Here is a 17543-nt window from a genome sequence, read left to right as displayed (position 1 = left end):
CTGGGAACTTGCTGGAAATGCAGAATATCAGGCTTCAACCCCAGACCTACTAAATCAGTCTATCCTATATAATAAAAAGGTAATATGCAAATTGACCGGATGGCGAATGACCAGTCGCTATGATGTGCACTGACCACCAGGGGCCAGATGCTCAAAGCAGGAGCTGCCCTCAGCCTGCAGGCCATGATCACTCAATTGGGACCTGCTGGCCAACCTCTCAGTCCCTTCCCCTGGCCAGCAGGCTCTGATCTCCTGATAGCAAACAGGGAACTGTGAGTGGGTAGCAATGGAGGGCGGGGCCAAATGCCAGCAGCTGGGGAAGATGGCCCTGATCGCAGGCCAGGCCTAGGGACCATATTTGTGCACGAATTTCATGCGCCGGGCCTCTAGTTGTTTAATAAGATCCTCAGATGATTCCTATTCACAGTAGCTTGAGAAGAACTCTTCTAAAGACTAAAGAGACCCTAAGGGTTTGCAAAGTTTGCTATAACTGAGTCCTCTGGCTTTACCATTTCACAACCTTGACTAGGACAGCAAGTTTTTTGGTAATGGGTATCATGGTTACTAGGTATTATTATTTTTTCTTTTCCCAAAGAGATAGATATCTAATCTAATAAAAGAGAAACATGCAAATTGACCACACCTCCGCTACACCCAAGCCACGCCCACCAGCCAATCAAAGCGACTATATGCAAATTAACCCAACCAAGATGGCAATCGGCAGCCACGGAGCTGGAGCAAGCAGGAGGCTTGGTTGCCCCAGCAATGGAGGAAGCCAAGTTTCCCCCCTGCCCTGGCCGGCTGTGGCCTCCGCTCAAGGCAACAAAGTTTCAATTATAGGAGATAAATAAATTCCAGATACCTGCTTCTAGCCAGCCTCCACTGGGAGCTTGGGTGGCTGGGGGCTGTGGCCAGCCTGCAATCAGCCATCAGCCCCTCACCTAGGATGGCCATACCCTCATGGGGTGAGGGTCCCCGCTGGGGGCTTGGCCAGCCTACAAACAGCCATCAGCCACTTACCCAGGCTGGCCACACCCTCATGGGGTGAGGGTACCCACTGGGGGCCTTGGCCAGCCTGCAAACAGCTATTAGCCCCTCACCCAGACTGGCCAGGCACCCCAGCAGGAACCCCAACCCTAAAGGGGTGTGGCCAGTCTGAAAACGGCCCTCAGCCCCTCACCCAGGCTGGCCAGGCACTCCAGCAGGGACCCCCACCCAAAAGGGGATGTGGACAGCCTGAAAATGGCCCTCAGCCCCTCACACAGGCTGGCTAGGCACCCCAGCGGGACCCCCACCCTGATCCGGGGCACCCTTCAGGGCAAACCAGCCAGCCTCCACCCATGCATCAGGCCTCTATCCTATATAATAAAAGGGTAATATGCAAATTGACCCTAACAGCAGAATGACTGGGAATGACTGGTCACTATGACACACACTGACCACCAGGGGGCAGATGTTCAATGCAAGAGCTGCCCCCTGGTGGTCAGTGCGATCCCACAGGGGGAGCTCTGCTCAGCCACAAGCCAGGCTGACGGCTGCCAGTACAGTGGTGGTGGTGGGAGCCTTTCCCGCCTCCTCAGCAGTCCTAAGGATGTCTGACTGCAGCTTAGGCCTGCTCCCCACTGGTAAGTGGACATCCCCCGAGGGCTCCCGGGCTGCCATAGGGATGTCTGACTGCCAGCTTAGGCCCAGTCCCCTGGGGAGCGGGCCTAAGCCAGCAGGTGGACATCCCCCAAGGGGTCCCAGACTGTGAGAGGGCACAGGCCGGGCTGACGGACCCCCCTCCCCGAGTGCACAAATTTTTGTGCACCGGGCCTCTAGTCTACACTAATAAAAGAGAAACATGGTAATTGGCGTACGACCGCTACCCTTCCCATTGGCTAATTAGCGAGATATGCAAATTAATCACCAGCCAAGATGGCGGTTAACTGTCAACAAAGATGGCGGTTAATTTGCATATGTAGGCACAATGCAGGGAGGCAAAATGGAAAACACAAAAGAAGCCCCCTGGCACTCCCAGGGGGGAGCTAAGAGCCGGAGGGCAGGGCAAAGGCGGCCCCCAGGGCCGCATTTGCCCTGCCCCCCAGCCATGATCGAGAATCCTGGCCTTTGCCGCACTGGCCAGTGATAGCAGGAAGTAGGGGTGGAGCCAGCAATGGGAGCTGGGCAGGGGTGGAGCCCGGGATCTTGGGGTGGCTGCAGCCGCCCAGAGCCCACGGAGCCCACGATCAAGGAGCGGTTGCAGCTGGGTGGGGGGGCGGCTGCAGCTGGGGGTGTCCCCTGCCCAGCCTAACTCCTCGGCCAGAGGTGTTAGGCTGGGCAGGGGCAGCTGCAGCTGGGGGTCCCCACTGCCCCGGCCTCACGCCTCAGCCAGAGGAGTAAGGCCCCAGCAGGGGCGGAGCCCACCATCTGGGCCGCTGCATCTGGCGGTCCCCCTGCCTGGGTCTAATGCCTCGGCCAGAGGCGTTAGGCTGGGCAGGGGCGGCTGCAGCTGGGGGTCCCCGCTGCCCCGGCCTCACGCCTCAGCCAGAGGAGTAAGGCCCCGGCAGGGGCGGAGCCCACGATCGGGGGGCGGCTGCAGCTGGGGGGGGGTCCCCTGCCCAGCCTAATGCCTCGGCCAAAGGCGTTAGGCCCGGGAAGGGGCGGAGCTCACGATCGGGGGCAGCTGCAGCTGGGGGTTCCCCTGCCTGGGTCTAAGGCCTCGGCCAGAGGCGTTAGGCTGGGCAGGGGCAGCTGCAGCTGGGGTTCCCCACTGCCCGGGCTTCACGCTTCAGCCAGAGGCGTTAGGCTGGGCAGGGGCGGCTGCAGCTGGGGGTCCCCACTGCCCGGGCCTCACGCCTCAGCCAGAGGCGTAAGGCCCTGGCAGGGGCGGAGCCCACGATGGGGGTGGGGGGGGCGGCTGCAGCTTGGGCTCCCTGCTGCCCGGGCCTAATGCCTAGGCCAAAGGCTTTAGGCCCGGGAAGGGGCGGAGCTCACGATCAGGGGCAGCTGCAGCTGGGGGTTCCCCTGCCTGGGTCTAATGCCTCGGCCAGAGGCGTTAGGCTGGGCAGGGGTTGCTGCAGCTGGGGGTCCCCACTCCCGGGCCTCACGCCTCAGCCAGAGTAGTAAGGCCCAGGCAGGGGTGGAGCCCACGATCGCAGGAGGCTGCAACTGGGGGGGTCCCCTGCCCAGGCCTAACGCCTCGGCCAGAGGAGGTGTTAGGCCGGGGCAGGGGCAGCTGCAGCTGGGGGTCTCCACTGTCCGGGCCCAACGCCTTGGCCAGAGGCGTAAGGCTGGGCAGGGGTGGAGCCCATGATCTTGGGAGGCTGCAGTTGTGGGGGTCCCCTGCCCAGGCCTAATGCCTTGGCCAGAGGCATTAGGCCTGGGCAGGAGCAGTGCCAGCGATCATGGGGAGCAGGGGCACAGTCGCTGATGGTGGGAGCTTGGGGTCCCCTGCCCAGGCCTAATGCCTTGGCCACAGGCGTTAGGCCTAGGAAGGGGTGGAGCAGGAGGTCCCTTGGAGAGCTGTGGGTCCCCTGCCCAGGCCTAATGCCTGGGCGAGAGGCATTAGGGCGGAGCGGTCAATTGCAGGGAGCAGGGGCCGAGTTGATGATGGTGGGGAGCTGGGGGTCTCTTGCCCAGGCCTAATGCCTTGGCCAGAGGTGTTAGGCGTGAGCATGGGCAGAGCCAGTGATCGCGAGCAGGGGCGGCGTGGGCGATCGTAGGGAGCTGGGGGTCCCCTGCCCACCCTGATCTGGGACACCCTTCAGGGCAAACCAGCTGGCTCCCACCTGTGCACCAGGCTTCTATCCTATATAATAAAAGGGTAATGTGCACATGCAATTTTTTTCCCCAAATATATTTTATTGATTTTTTACAGAGAGGAAGGGAGAGGGATAGAGAGTTAGAAACATCGATGAGAGCGAAACTTCGATCAGCTGCCTCCTGCACACCCCCTACTGGGGATGTGTACGCAACCAGAGTACATGCCCTTGACGAGAATCGAACCTGAGACCCTTCACTCCGCAGGCCGATGCTCTATCCACTGAGCCAAACCCGTTAGGGCGGTAATGTGCAAATTGACCCTAACAGCAGAACGACTGGGAATGACTGGTCACTATGACACACACTGACCACCAGGGGGCAGATGCTCAATGCAGGAGCTGCCCCCTGGTAGTCAGTGCACTCCCACAGGGGGAGCTCTGCTCAGCCACAAGCCAGGCTGAAGGCATCACATTGGCGATGGTGGGAGCCTCTCCTGCCTCCTCAGCAGCTCTGTGGATATTCAACTGCAGCTTTGGCCCGTTGGCAAGTGGACATCCCCCAAGGGATGTATCACTGCCAGCTTAGGCACAATCCCCCGGGGAGCAGGCCTAAGCCAGCAGGTGGACATCCCCGGAGTTGTCCCAGACTGCGAGAGGGCACAGGCTGGGCTGAGGGACCCCCGAGTGCACAAATTTTTGTGCACGGGGCCTCTAGTCTATATATATAAAGAGCCAGGATCTGTAACGTCCAAAACAACCAAACCAATGACCGAATGCCAGGCTGCGTGTGCAGCAGGCTCGGGTGGGCAGGGACTGGTGAGCGGGCTGAATTGCAGACATTTCGGTCCCTCCCTCCCGCCAGCTCCTGTGGGCACCATGGTGACCCAGCACTGACTGCCGCTGCTGTGGGCATCGTGGCGACCCAGCACTGACTGCCGAGGGCTCTGGGCCCTGGGACGCCGTGGCACCATGGTGAGAGGGGGCTGTGGGCCCTGGACAGCTGCGGCATGGTGGAATTCTGGGTCTCACGCGATGGGGGGCTTGGCCAGCTTTCAAACTGGACTCTGACAGGAGGGAGGAGGGAGCCCCATTCCTTGCAGAATCGGCCATTGGATAGCTTGCTGTCAGCAGTCTGCCAGCCAGGAATCCCATTATCTGCACCCTGGACCCTGATGACCAGGCAGGGGAGAGCAGTTAGGTGTGAGATCAGGCCAGCAGGGGATGGCAGTTAGGGTCGATCTGACCAGCAGGGGAGGGCATTTCGGGCAACCAGGCCTGCAGGGGAGGGCAGTTAGGGACGACCAGGCCGGCAGGGGAGGGCAGTTAGCAGTGACCAGGCTGGCAGAGGAGGGCACTTGGGGGTGAGTGGGCTGGCAGGGAAGCAGTTAGGTGTCGATCAGGCTGGCAGGGGAGCAGTTAGCGGGTGATCAGGCTGGCAGGCAGGCTAGCAGTTGGGAGCCAGCAGTCCTGGATTGTGAGAGGGATTTCCCCCAAGGTGTCCCAGATTGGAGAGGGTGCAGGCCGGGCTGAGGGATAGCCTCCCCCCCCCCACCCCCCCGCACCAGTGCACTAATTTCATGCACGGGGCCTCTAGTCCTATATAATAAAAAGCTAATATGCAAATTGACTGAATGACAGAACGACCAGTTGCTTTGACACACACTGACCACCAGGGGACAGATGCTCAATGAATGAGCTGGCCCCTGGTGGTCAGTGAGCTCCCACAGGGAGAGCGCTGCTCAGCCAGAAGCTGGGCTCATGGCTGGCAAGCACAGCGGTGGTAGTGGCAGTCTCTCCTGCCTCCGCGGCAGCACTAAGGATGTTCAACTGACGGGCCTAAGCCATCAGTCGGACATCCCCCTGATGGCTCCCAGACTGTGAAATGGCACAGGCCGGGCTGAGGGACACCCCCCACTCTCCGCCCCCGAGTGAATGAATTTTGTGCGCTGGGCCTCTAGTAGGTTATAAATTCAGATTCTGGAGTCAGATTGCTGGGGTCACATCCTGGCCCTGCCACTTGTATCTAATTTCCTTTTTTATTGAGGGCACCTGTGATGAGCAAAGGTATCTCCCTTACCACCTCTTTGATTTGTATGGTACTGTAATTGAGCTACAAATAAACATTTGGGGTGTTTGTGAGATTCATTCCTGTCATCACTACTGGATTTGTGGTTTCTTGTCCCTAAGTGAAGCAGCAATGAATGAAAAGTAGCTGGAGTTTGGAAAACTTTTCAACTTAAGTAAAGAAATGTTCTTGCTAATGAATAATAGGAGACTTTTCAGCCTCTGAAAAAAAGTGTACAGATAGATTTAAAAGTGATGGGAAATCTCACTGAATTATAACCTACTGGAACATTTTACCAGCAGCCTTTAGAGACTTACCAGCATTCTGACCTTGTTTTTCACAGGGAGCAGCTGGCATTTTATGCTATGTGGGAGCCTATGTCTTCATCACTTATGATGACTATGACCACTTCTTTGAAGATGTGTACACTCTCATCCCTGCTGTAGTGATTATAGCTGTAGGAGCTTTGCTTTTCATTATTGGGCTAATTGGCTGCTGTGCCACAATCCGGGAAAGTCGCTGTGGATTGGCCACGGTAAGTTAGTGCTTCATTGACTATATGTGTCATCGTATTATGTGGGAATATTTCATTTGTGTTACTTGCTTTGAATTAAGCATGACACTGCATAGATTGGCTCCTATTGTTGGAATAGAATTAGCACTTGTCTTAAACTTGTAACTGTTATCTTAGATAATTGTTTAACAGGAGAGTATTTAGTGTTATTTTTATTTGTATTTAATTTTTGACTATGTTTCCTTGCAGTTTGTCATCATCCTACTCTTAGTTTTTGTCACAGAAGTTGTTGTAGTGGTTTTGGGATATGTTTACAGAGCAAAGGTATGTTGTCTACTATAATTTATATGCTTTAAAAGGTGGTTTAAGTATTTCAGGTGAAATAGACCAAATTCATTTTATCAAAGTAAACATTTTCTTTTGCCATACTTCAGTTTAGCCACTGCTTTAAACATCTAAAGTTAATATGTCAAGATTTCTAGTCTTGTTTTATATAGCAAAGTGTTGATTCTACTACTGTTCTAGTTTATACGTTTTCAGTTTTCTTTAAATTACTTCAGAATGAACTACAGATGAATAATTGGTCAACTAAGAAGTTTGTTCAAATTTCCTCAGCCCATAGATTCTCTATATAAGAAGGGAAATGCTAATTTCCTGATTTCTGTTTTGTTTTTCATTGCCTCTTTTAAAAATGCCTTAGAAAAAAAGATGGTTATGAGTTGTGATCCTACCTTCTACCTCATCCTAAGGAACAAGGTGTCCTGCCAACTCGAACACCAAGGCGGCTATTGCAGCCACTCCCTTCTTGTCCCTCTTTCCTTGTCATTTTCTTTTCTTTTCTTTCCTCTTTCCTTTCTACTTTGCCTGCTTTTGCTTTCCACTTATAGTACCATTTAAGGCTAAACAGACTTCTTTAAATTGATTAATTTGGGCATAACTTTAGAGCCATGGTATAGACTCATTGTAAGGTATGGTTTTAAATCAAAGGCATGATATTCCAATTTAATATTCAAATCATTGATACATAAGGTATTGAGCAACCATGACAAAAAAAAAGAATGCAGTGGATTATGCTCCTACCTATGATCTGGTTATCAATTTTATAGTATCCTGACATCACTGATAAAATTATCAAATAAGTTTAATAATCTTAAAAGGGTAAGGGGAATCAGGTACAAAATTTGTTAAGTGACACGTTAGTAATTAGTAGGAAAGTGTCATTTCTAAAGAATGATTTATTTACCTGCTGATTACTTTTTCATATTTGGCCAAGTTTAATAATTTGTCCCAAAAGTGTCTTGTGGTGGTTTTTTTTTTCATGTGTTTTTTTTTTTTTATTTTTAATTGATTTCAGAGAGAGATAGAAACATCAATGATAAGAGAGAATCATTGATCGGCTACCTCTTGCACACCCCCTACTATGGGTCAAGCCTACAATGCAGGGATCAAACTGATGAACTCAATGCTCAACCACTGAGCCACTCTGGCCAGGCATGTGGTGTTTTTTAAATTATTTTATTTTTACCTCCTTAAGGAAAGGAAAATGCCTAGGTCTTCTGAGACTACACTGAAAACTTATTTAAAAAGAAGGCAGCTCTAGCTGGTTTGACTCAGTGGATAAAGTGTTGACCTGCAGACTGAAGGGTTCCAGGTTCAATTCCAGTCAAAGGCACATGACTGGGTTGTGGGCTCAATCCGCAGTAGCAGGGGAGGGGAGCAGGAGGCAGCCAATCAATGATTCTCTTTCATCATTGATGTTTCTATCTCGCCCTCTCCCTTCCTCTCTGAAATCAATAAAAATATATTTTTTAAAAAGGCAGTCGCCCTGGCCAGTGAGGTCAATGGTTAGAGTGTCAGCCCACAAACTGGGAGGTCGCAGGTTCAATTCCTGGTAAAGGGCACATGACTGGAGTTGCAGGTTTGATTTGGGGTGTATGTGGGAGGCAACCAGTTGACGTGTCTCTCACATTGATGTCTCTGTCTCTCTCTCTCCCTCCTTCCCACACTCCCTCCCTCCTGCTCTTCCTTACTTCCACTCTCTAAATGGAAAAAATACCTTCAGGTGAGGATTAAAAAAAAAATGAAGGAGGATGAGGCAGTCTATTTATTATTTAGGACATCTATCTCAAGGCTCAACTGCTTTCTCCCTTTTGAGTGGATTGTTAGCCTGACATTTTGCACACAATCTTTTCTTTGAAGCTTAATCTATGTGATATAAAATGTCTGAATCTTTACCTGAATATGTATAGAACCAGGAAGGGAGAAAACTTTTTCTTATAAGAAATTTACAGAGATATCTGGCAATTTTGCAAATATGCTATGTATGCATCTTAGTTAGAGCCTTGACTAATATTATTTTTACTAGTATTTTAGAGGGGCCAAATTGTTTGTTTTGATTCAGGTGGAAAATGAGGTTGACCACAGCATTCAGAAAGTATATAAGACCTATAATGGAACCAACCCTGATGCTGCTAGCCGGGCTATTGATTATGTACAGAGACAGGTGAGCTCTCTTGAGGTGAATTTGTTTTTGAGGGCCAATCACTGTTGGGTCAATATGAAACTTACTCTGCTATTACTATGTAAATTAGTCATGTACTTTCACAGTCATGGTTAACTTTATGATGTGTTCAGTGTTTTTATCTTCACCCTTGAAAAGTTGTTTTCCACCATTACCTAGTCAAAGTCAGATAAAATGTATTTGACTTTTCCCCCCAAAATCTAATTAGCCAGAGAGGTGGTGATAGAAGAGAGGTATGTGCCACAGGGAAGGTGGGAGTCCAGATGAACTTAAGAAGAGGTGGGAGATCTTCTTATCTATCTTTTAACAGCAAGACCAGAAAAGGTAACTGAAAAAACAGTAAAAAAAAAAAAAGTATGGACAATTTGAAACATACATGGAAATAGAATAGTATAGTAGATCTTTATGCTCATAAACCCATCTCCAAAATTGTCAGTGTTTTGTTTGTTAATCTTGTTTCATCTATTACCCCCACATATCTTTTGCTAGATTATCTTAAAGCAAATCACAGACATTTTAGATAAAATATTTTAAACACTCTGTCATTGGAAATAGTATTTAACTCAGAACCAGGTATTTCACATGTAAGATAGGGAGATTTTTCTTAGCTATAAACTACCTCTTGTCAGCATTGTGCTCTTCATATTGACATTCTAGAGGCACTAGCCATATGCAGCTACTTAAATTAAAATAAAAAACTCAGTTCCTTAGTCACACCAGCCGCATTCTAAGTGCTCAGTAGCCTTATGTGGCTAGTGGCTGCCATGTTGGACATGCAGTCATAGAACATTTCTATCAATGCAAAAAGTTTTATTGGGATATCACTGTTCTAGAGTAACTTAAGGTTCTTCAGTGCACAGAACTCTAAAGTTCAACAAAGGTATATGTATTTTGTGAGGAGTAATATCTCTATTCTCTTTTCCAATAGCTGCACTGTTGTGGAATTCACAACTACTCAGACTGGGAAAATACAGATTGGTTCAAAGAAACCAAAAATCAGAGTGTCCCTCTTAGCTGTTGCAGGGAGACTGCCAGCAGCTGTAATGGCAGTCTGGCCCATCCCTCCAACCTCTACGCTGAGGTAAGTCAGTTCCTTGGCTAAAACTTAAATCTAGCCTGGTAACCTGTTTTTCTCTGAATCATCTCTACCTGGAACTTCTTTTCTACCTTGTTTTGCTTGTCTTTTTTTAAAAAGCCATCTTAACCATTTTAAAGTGCACAACTCAGTAGCATTGAATATATTCACCACTACCCATCTGCAGAACTCTTTCTCTTTTGCACACTGAAACTCTATGCCCATTAAATAACATTCCATTTTCTCTTCCCCCAGTCCCTGACAACCACCATTCTACTTTGTCTATGATTTTGATTACTTTAGGTACCTCATATAAGCAATCATACAAAACTTGTCATATTGTGCCTGGCTTATTTTTTTACTCACTATGTCTTCAAGATTCATCCATGTTGTAGCATGAGTCAGAATTTCATCCCTTTTTAAGGCTGAATAATATTCCATTGTATAGATAGACCACATTTTGCTTATCCACTCGTTCATGGATGGACACTTGGGTTGCTTTACCCTTTTGGCTATTGTGAATAATGTTGCTGTGAAAATAGATATGCAGATATTCTTTTGAGTCCCTGCTTTCAATTATTTTTTTTAAGGATTTAAATTATATTATGTACAGATTGTAGTTATAGCTTTTTAAATTTAAAATTTTTTTTCAATTATAGTTGACATACAATATTATATAGTTTCGGATGTATAGTATGGTGGACATTTATATAGCTTACAAAGTGATCTCCCCAATAAGCCTAATAACCAACTGACACCATATATAGTTATCACAATATTATCTATATATATAAAGAGCCAGGGTCCGTAACGTCCGCAACGACCAAGGCTCCACTGAACACTGGAAGTTGGTGCTGAGTTGCCGTGGTGACCCAGCACTGACTGCCAAGGGGGGTGTGGACAAGCCCGGAGAGAGGCCAGCAGAGAGAGAGGCAGGGTCTGATCCACAGCCTCCATGGCAGCTGTTGATCAGCCGTTGCCTCTCTCTTTCTCTCCGGGCTTTGCCAGCAGCCACACCTCTGTTTCTCTCCGGCCCTCCCTGAGGGCTGCTGATCAGCCCCGCCTCTTTGATCAGGCCCAGAGATAGGCCTGGAGATGCTGACTGGCATAGAAACTGACCAATCAGAACCAAATCTGGGTGAAGTGCTATGAGCCAATGGCTGGCTAGGAGGCGGAGCTTTTGACCTTGATTGGCATAGAAACCAACCAATCAGAACCTAATCTGGGTGAACTACGAAGGCAGAACCTAAGGTGGGGCCTGAGGAGGGGTTTTAAGGGCAACAGCTGTTTGGTGTAAGGTGTAAGAAAGCGGTTCAATTTTTTAATGACCGCTTTAGCAGTGTAGTGCATATGGCTGGCTATCAGTCCAGATATAGGGGTTATGTCTTTTTGTTTGCCAAGAACATCTCCTCCTGCTGAAAAAGGCTACCCCCTCACCATTTAAGGAATCTTATCCTATATAATCTATCTATACTAATAAAAGGGTAATATGCTAATTAGACCGGGTCAACTGGCCATCTTCTGGATGTCAGACTTCCTTCTGGACAAAGCCATGGTGGTGGGGGCTGAGGCAGAGGCAGTTAGGGGCCATCAGGCCATCAAGGGAGGGAAGTTGGGGGTGAGATCAGGCCGGCAGGGGGTTAGGGGCAATCAGGCCGGCAAGGGAGGGCAGTTGGGGCGAGATCAGGCTGGCAGAGGAGGGTAGTTAGGGGCGAGATCAGGCCGGCAGGGGAGGGCAGTTAGGGGCAATGAGGCAGGCAGAGGCAGTTAGGGCAATCAGGCTGGCAGAGGAGGGCAGTTGGGGGTGAGATCAGGCCAGCAGGGGAGGGCAGTTAGGGGTGATCAGGCAGGCAGGCAGGCAGAGGGGTTAGAGGTGATCAGGCAAGCAGGCAGAGGGGTTAGGGGCAATCAAGCAGGCAGGCAGAGGCAGTTAGGGGCAATCAGGCAGGCAGGCAGGCAAGTGAGCGGTTAGAAGCCAGCAGTCCCAGATTGCGGTTGGACATCCCCCAAGGGGTCCCTGATTGGAGAGTGTGCAGGCTGGGCCGAGGGAACCCTCTCCCCACCTTTGCACAAATCTCATGCACTGGGCCACTAGTTGACTATATTCCATATGCTGTAGTTTACATCTCCATGACTTTTGCTTCTCTTTTAGGCTATTTTATTTTACTGTAAATTATTTTTAAATGCATGGGTCTTCTTTTTCTGTCTTTTGGTTTTTGTCATTTCCATTTCTGCCAGTGGGTGGTAGTATGTGACCGTGTAGCTTTCAGTTTTAAAAGAGACATCTAATAAGGATGACTTTGTGTTTCAGGGGTGTGAGGCTCTAGTTGTGAAGAAGCTACAAGAAATCATGATGCATGTTATCTGGGCAGCACTGGCATTTGCAGCTATTCAGGTAAGCACAGCTAGCCAAGCAGTTATGATCAGAGTGTACTGATTCTCTGATGGTTTTAATCACTAAGTGAAAGTGATTGAGATACCAGGCACCAGTTTCCAACATCTTCTATTTCCATTTTTAGATCTAGACCCAGAATGGTTTCAAGAAACCAGAGGTCTGGATGGGGGGACCATTTGTGAGAGGACTCTGCCTTTTTTTCTTTTCTTAAAAAAAATACACACACACACACACACACACACACACACACATACATATACTAGAGGCCCGGTTTACAAAAAATTTGTGCACTCGGCTGGGGGTGGTCCCTCAGCCTGGCCTGCGCCCATTTGCAGTCCAGGACCCCTTGGGGGATGTCCACCTGTTGACTTAGGCCCACTCCCTGGGGGATCAGGCCTAAGCTTGCAGTCAGACATCCTTCTGGCAGCCAGAGAGTCCTCAGGGGATGTCCGACTAAAGGCTTAGGCCCCCAAGGGATCGGGCCTAAACTGTTAGTTGGACATTCTTAGTGCTGCCACGGAGGTGGGAGAGGCTCCTGCCACCACCTCTGCACTGGCCAGCCATGAGCCAGCTTCTGGCTGAGTGGCACTACTCCTCGGTCTGACCTAAACCCTAGAGATTAGTACTTCATTTTACAACTTTTTCTTGGTCTGAGCAGCAATCTCAGACCACACAGTCAGGTATGCAAGAAATGTTGCTTTCTTTATTGTTTAGTAACCAAACCTAACTTCAACTTCAGCCCCCATTCTGCCAAGTGAAAAAACAAAAACAAAATATTATTTAACTTAGGTTCCCCACCCCCTTCTCTGGAGTTGTACTTCCATGTCAGACAGTTTATATCTCAGGCAGAGGCACCAAAGAACTGAGCAGGGTCAAGGACATCTGGACCTCAGTCTTCTGTCTGGGCTGGCCCCCACCTAGCTGCCCTTGACCCTCACCTCAGAGCTCAAGTCCATGCTGATCCCTGGTATATTCTCCTCATCTGGGCCTTGAGGACACTTGAGTCCAATTCACTCTCTCCTTCCCTCCCTGCCACCTTCTCTCTCTCACACAAAGAGGTATTGGGATTTCTGGGGTGAGGTCCTCTGATACCTCCTCAGCCCCGTTGCACGGACACCATCTTGGTGCCTGGGTCACGGCCACAATGCTGTGTGGCTGCTCTCAGACCCTCCGTCTCCTGCTGCCTTAAGGAATGACTCAGCAGGAGGGGAGGGTCACAGTCCTTTTTACATGGCCACCAACAAACACTCAGTGTTCCTTCCCTCTAGTTCTCCTTCTCCTCCTCATCCCAGTCCAGGCACATCTATGTGCAGGGCAGGGGAGGGTGGGAGGCAGGGGTGTCTCTGACCCAGCATACAGGCTTCCAGATCCACTGCCCCCCCAGGAGGCTTTCCATGCTCTGGACCTCGACATCCAGAACCTGTCCTCTCTCAGCTGCAGGTCTTTGCCCGCAATGGTCAAGTCTGTTTAGAGCAATGGTTCTCAACCTTGGCTGCACATTAGAATCACCTGGAAATCTTTTTAAAATCCTGATTTCTGGGCCTCATCCTCCGGAAATTCTGTTCCTTTGTTTCTAGTGTTGTGGCCTCACCCCATAAAAAAGAAACAGAATTTCCAGAGGATGAGGCCCAGAAATCAGGATTTTAAAAAGATTCCTAGGTGATTCTAATGTGCAGCCAAGGTTGAGAACCACTGGTTTAGTGGCTTGAAGTCAAGAAGTGCCTCTTTGTTCTCTGCTTTCTGGAGGCGGTCAGCGTGGAACATTCCTGCCCTGGATTGGGGAGGGGTCTCTGGGTGTTAAGAGTACCAGGAGGGGGAGCACAGACTCCTCCTAGAGCTCTGAGATGGGAAAGGCAGCACCCCCTCACCTCTAACCCCAGGACGTTTCTTTAGAAGCAGAAGCCTTGTCCCATGCAGGGGCCTGTGCTGGCTGCCTCAGTTTCTCAGAGACAAAGAATTTGATGAACGTCTTTTCCCCATTGCAGTAGCTGCTTCATTTGTTCGTTCTCGCATTTTTCATTTTTCATTAGCTGCTAAATCGCCCCTGTGGCTGCAAACCTGTTGTGCCTGACTCAGCCAGCGGGGGACTATGGGAGCTGTGCAGGGACAGGGGAAGGGGGAGGGGGTCCCAGCCTGCAGGGAAGGTCAGTGGTGCCTGCCGGGCTGTCTCAGAGGATGTGGTTTAGGTTAGGTCCTGTCCTTTGGTGACTTTAGGAGGGGAAGCCATGTTCTCCGCTCCCCACTTTGACTCAGGGGTGGAGGTTCTCCTTGCTCTCTGGCCTCATAACTCAGTGGATCAGGGTGGGATGCGGCAGGCAGGAGGCTTCTGCAGCTGCACACGGGCGCCGGCCTGTGGCCCAGGACCCGGATTCAGGTCCTGGATGGCAGGCAGGCGGCTTCTGGGGTCGCACACGGGGGCCTGGATGGCGGCTCGCACCAGCTCGTGCTGTCCCGCCCTGCCTGCAGTATGCAAATTAGCCACCATCTTTGTTGGTGGTTAATTGCATAGCATGCTGATTAGCCAGTGGGAGGTGTAGCAAAGGTACGGTCAGTTACCATGTTTGTCTATTATTAGATAGGATACACACACACACACACACACACACACACTAGTAGCTCGGTGCATGAAATTTGTGCACATTAAAAGGGAATTAATTGCCCTAACCGGTTTGGCTCAGTGGATAGAGCATCGGCCTGCAGACTCAAGGGTCCCAGGTTCGATTCCGGTCAAGGAGCATGTACCTTGGTTGCGGGCACATCCCCAGTGGGGAGTATGCAGGAGGCAGCTGATCGATGTTTCTCTCTCATCGATGTTTCTAACTATCCCTTTCCCTTCCTCTCTGTAAAAAAATCAATAAAATATATTTTTTTAAAAAAGGGAATTAATTAGCAGAGATATTTTAATATTGCTATTTGCTCTTTCTGTATAATAGAAGTGTGAGATATGAAAGGAAATTAGTAAAATATATATGAAAATAATATATAAATTTATTAATAAATAGTAACAAAAGGATATAACAACAACAGATGCATGATATGAAAACAACAAAAACATGATCTGAAAACAACAAAAACATGATATGAAAATAACAGAAACATGATATAAAAACAAAAGTGATGCAAACAATGACTGATAAAGTGATTAAACTTATTCTAATATCTCCCTGTACACCACATTAAGAGTGAAAACACTTTCAGAGTGCTTGACTAATTTCCCTTGTGATGAAGTATTTAGAACTTTAACTGTAATGTCACATGCTCTTCAAACTCGAGAGAAAGCAAAGTATAACTGACCATGTGCGAAAATAGGTTCAGGTAGGAATATGCCTACTCTCTCTAGAGTTTGTCCATGTGATTTATTAATAGTCATCACAAATGCTGGCATCACGAGAAACCATCATCGAATCAATTTAAATGGGAGGCCAGTGTCAGATGGGGATAAATTAATTCTTGGAATCAGAACAACCTCTCGCTCTGCAGATCCTGTTAATACTTCAGCTTCGATAATGTTAGGTCGTAATCTTTTGATAATAAATCTGGTACCATTACAAAGACCCCAATTACTATTGAGATTTCTCAATAGCATGATGATTGCACCCACTTTCAATTTTAATTTATGACATGGCATTCCCGAAGGAGTAATACTATTAAGAAATTTGATGGGAAAATTTTCCTTTTGAGCATCATCTGTGGAATCAATGGAATCATCACTCAAATATGTGTGAAAATCTCCATCGAGTATATCCAAAATTTCTTCATTTACTTTTTGAACATGCTCATTTTTTGGACAAAGAATTGCACATTTAGATATATTTTTAATATTATCTATAGCAGTGGTTCTCAACCTTGGGTGCACATTAGAATCACCTGGGAATCTTTTTAAAATCCTGATTCCTGGGCCTCATCCTCGGGAAATTGTTTCTTTGTATGGGGTGGGGCCACAACATTAGTAACAAAGAAACAGAATGTCGGGAGGATGAGGCCCAGAATCAGGATTTTAAAAAGATTCTCAGGTGATTCTAATGTGCAGCCATGGTTGAGAACCGTTGATCTATAGATATAGTATTTCCAAAGGTAGCTTCAATAATAGATTCATTACAAATCATTTCACTTCCATGCTCTGCTCTGAGGGTGGGTTCCTGCCTGAAAACTCGCCCTGAGGGCTGGTTCCTGCCTGAAACCTCACCCTGAGAATGGATTCCTGCCTGAAACCTCACCCTCCAGGAAACAGCTGGGGGAGGGCACAGCCATTTCCAAGACAACCCCTGCAGGACTGACTTCCTTCCAGTTGGTCGCGGTTCTGGCCATGATGTTACACCCAGGGTTTTTATATAAGTAGATATTTAATTAATTTCAGAGAGGAAGGGAGAGGGAGAGAGAGATAGAAACATCAATGATGAGAGAGAGTCATTGATTAGCTGCCTCCTGCATGCCCCCTATTGGGGGCACATTGCACAACCCAGGCATGTGCCCTTAACCAGAATCGAACCTGGGACCCTTCACTCCTCAGGGTGACAGTCTATCCACCAAACCAAACCAAACCAAACCAGCTAGGGCTGCCTTATTTTCTTGACTTGATTAGTGAGTGAGCTGTTCAAAATACAAACTGTTGTGATAGTATATTCTTGGAGATATTTTAATAGAACTTTATAGAATTTTAAAAAATTATATTGCTTTACTTCAGTTTGGAAATAGCTTTATTTTAGTCTTTTAAAAATATTTTTCTCCTTTCAATTCTTGTTTTTCTGTCCTCAAGGGTTTTATATGTTTACTAGAGCCCCAGTGCACAAAATTTCTGCACTGGTAAGGTCCCTAGCAGCTGCTGGCTGCCGGCTGCTAGCCAGGTACTCCCTCCCTTCCCTTGGCCACCTGCCATGGTCGGGGCTTTGCTCCCTTCCCCCAGCCGCCTGCCGCCACTGGCCTGGGCCTCCCTCCCTTTCCCCCGGCTGGCCATGCCCCCTGGTTGAACTCCTGGATGAACTCCTGGTTGAGGGGACAATTTGCATACTATACTTTTATTATATAGGATATACATAAATCAAGAACTGGTTCTACAATTCTAGTTTCTTATACTAATAGGAACAATTATAATTTTTTACAGAAAAGGCCTTAAAATAAAACAGGTTCTAACCTCTTCTGTATTTGAAACTTAGTTTTGTTAGGTGCATCTGGAAATGTACAGACAGAGTAGAGTGCATTTATGCTTTGTGCATTTTCCTTTAGTGATAAC

General features: G+C 48.5%; 1 protein-coding gene across 2 annotated transcripts in view; it reads left to right on the top strand.

Annotated features, from left to right (window-relative positions):
* Window positions 1-17543, top strand: part of TSPAN3 (tetraspanin 3) — a 99317-nt gene that overhangs the window by 48602 nt on the left and 33172 nt on the right. For both annotated transcript variants that reach the window (XM_070429749.1, XM_070429740.1), the window contains exons 2-6: window positions 6152-6343; window positions 6572-6646; window positions 8724-8825; window positions 9772-9924; window positions 12230-12313. In XM_070429749.1, the coding sequence (XP_070285850.1) occupies window positions 6152-6343; window positions 6572-6646; window positions 8724-8825; window positions 9772-9924; window positions 12230-12313 (606 nt within the window). The remainder of the gene's footprint in view (window positions 1-6151; window positions 6344-6571; window positions 6647-8723; window positions 8826-9771; window positions 9925-12229; window positions 12314-17543) is intronic.

This window comes from Myotis yumanensis, unplaced genomic scaffold (genome assembly GCF_028538775.1).
Source record: "Myotis yumanensis isolate MYYU_CA2020_CCGP unplaced genomic scaffold, mMyoYum1.0.hap1 SCAF_1, whole genome shotgun sequence".
NCBI classification, from domain to species: domain Eukaryota; kingdom Metazoa; phylum Chordata; class Mammalia; order Chiroptera; family Vespertilionidae; genus Myotis; species Myotis yumanensis.
This window is presented reverse-complemented; position numbering and strand designations above follow the sequence as displayed.